Source organism: Buceros rhinoceros, unplaced genomic scaffold, assembly GCF_000710305.1.
Source record: "Buceros rhinoceros silvestris isolate BGI_N320 unplaced genomic scaffold, ASM71030v1 scaffold23242, whole genome shotgun sequence".
Classification (NCBI taxonomy): Eukaryota; Metazoa; Chordata; class Aves; order Bucerotiformes; family Bucerotidae; genus Buceros; species Buceros rhinoceros.
The window spans coordinates 381-1,764 of NW_010397433.1; the positions used below are offsets into that span (position 1 = coordinate 381).

Sequence of the window (1,384 nt, forward strand, 5' to 3'; positions counted from 1 at the left end):
GCATCTGGGGTCCTAGTATGACCGTGTCACCACTCACCACTTTGCAGCCTGCAGGGCTGCCTGGCCTGAGCCCCCACCCAGTATCCACCTCCTGCAGTGAGACCTTTTATTCTGCCCATGCTTGAGAAGAACTGGTGGAAAGGGGTGCCAGGGCCCCTGTCACCCTCCCTGCTCACCCACCTCCACCAAGAAGTCCCGCAGGGCCACGAAGGTGGGTCGGTCCTCGGGCTTGTGCGCCCAGCACTGCAGCATGACATTGTAGACATCCTGCGGACAGTCCTCAGGCCGTGGCAGCCGCTCGCCCTCCTTGTCTATCTTGTGCAGGATCTGCGGGGCAAGAGGTGCCGTCAGGGGATCCCAGGTTGTCCCCAGCAAGCACTGTTGGGATGAGGCTGGGGGACAGGTCCCTGCTCTGCACCCACTTGGCTGCCATTGAGGCCGATCCAAGGCTCCTGCCCGTAGGTGAACATCTCCCAGAGGGTCACCCCAAACATCCAGGTGTCGCTGGCATGAGAGAAGGTTCTTGTCTTCAGGCTCTCGGGAGCACACCTGTGTGGGGAAGGACATGAGTATCAGGAGGTCATGGGTGCTACAGTCCCAGGTTCCCTCCTCCCCAGGGCTCACCAGGCAAAGGGGACCTTGCGATGCTCCTGCATGACATAGTGATCATCATTTTTGGGCAGGGCCCGCATCAGCCCAAAGTCCCCGATCTTGACCAGCTCGTTGGAGGCCAGCAGGATGTTGCGGGCGGCCAGGTCACGGTGGATGAAGCGCTTGGACTCCAGGTAGGCCATGCCCTTGGCCACCTGGATGGCATACTGGCAGAGGGTGGAGATGAGGAAATGGCCCTGGTTCTTCCGCAGGCGGTCCAGGAGGGAGCCCAGCGGGGCCAGCTCTGTCACCTGGGCCATGGGGAGGGGACAGCAAGTCAGTCAGGCCAGGGGCACCCTGGTCGGGCTGGTTTTCAGCCTTCTTGTGCCCCAGTGGGGATGCCAGCGGAGGATCTGGGGTACAGACCCAGCCTGGTTTTGCTCATCCCACCAAGCAGGAATTGGAGTCAGCCCCGTTCCCCCACACTCACCATCTTCATGGGGTGGGAAAGCACGACACCATAGAGGCGGATGAGGTTCCTGTGGTCCAGGGAGTGCATGGCGTTCACCTCCCGGATGAAGTCGTCCAGGGCCTCCGGCTGGCTCAGCACATCTGTCTTGAGGCACTTCACTGCCACGTTCAGCTATGGCCAGAGTGGGGGTGAGCCCCAGAGCATCTTCCCTCCCAGCTGGTCCAAGCGCCCGGCTCCCCACCCCTGCCCTAAGCAGTCCCTCACCGTCTTGCCGGAAGGAGCGCACCACTCGCCAAGACGCACCACCCAGAACACGCCCTC

The 1,384-nt window shown here is 62.1% G+C and overlaps 1 protein-coding gene across 1 annotated transcript in view; it reads right to left on the reverse strand.

The window, feature by feature from the left end:
- The window catches only part of TNK2 (tyrosine kinase, non-receptor, 2), a gene marked incomplete at both ends in the record, with an annotated part of 3,352 nt that overhangs the window by 349 nt on the left and 1,619 nt on the right, over positions 1 to 1,384 (reverse strand). Inside the window, 5 exons of the mRNA XM_010146266.1 lie at positions 181 to 327; positions 423 to 549; positions 625 to 902; positions 1,082 to 1,234; positions 1,328 to 1,381. Of these exons, the coding sequence (XP_010144568.1) occupies positions 181 to 327; positions 423 to 549; positions 625 to 902; positions 1,082 to 1,234; positions 1,328 to 1,381 (759 nt within the window). The remainder of the gene's footprint in view (positions 1 to 180; positions 328 to 422; positions 550 to 624; positions 903 to 1,081; positions 1,235 to 1,327; positions 1,382 to 1,384) is intronic.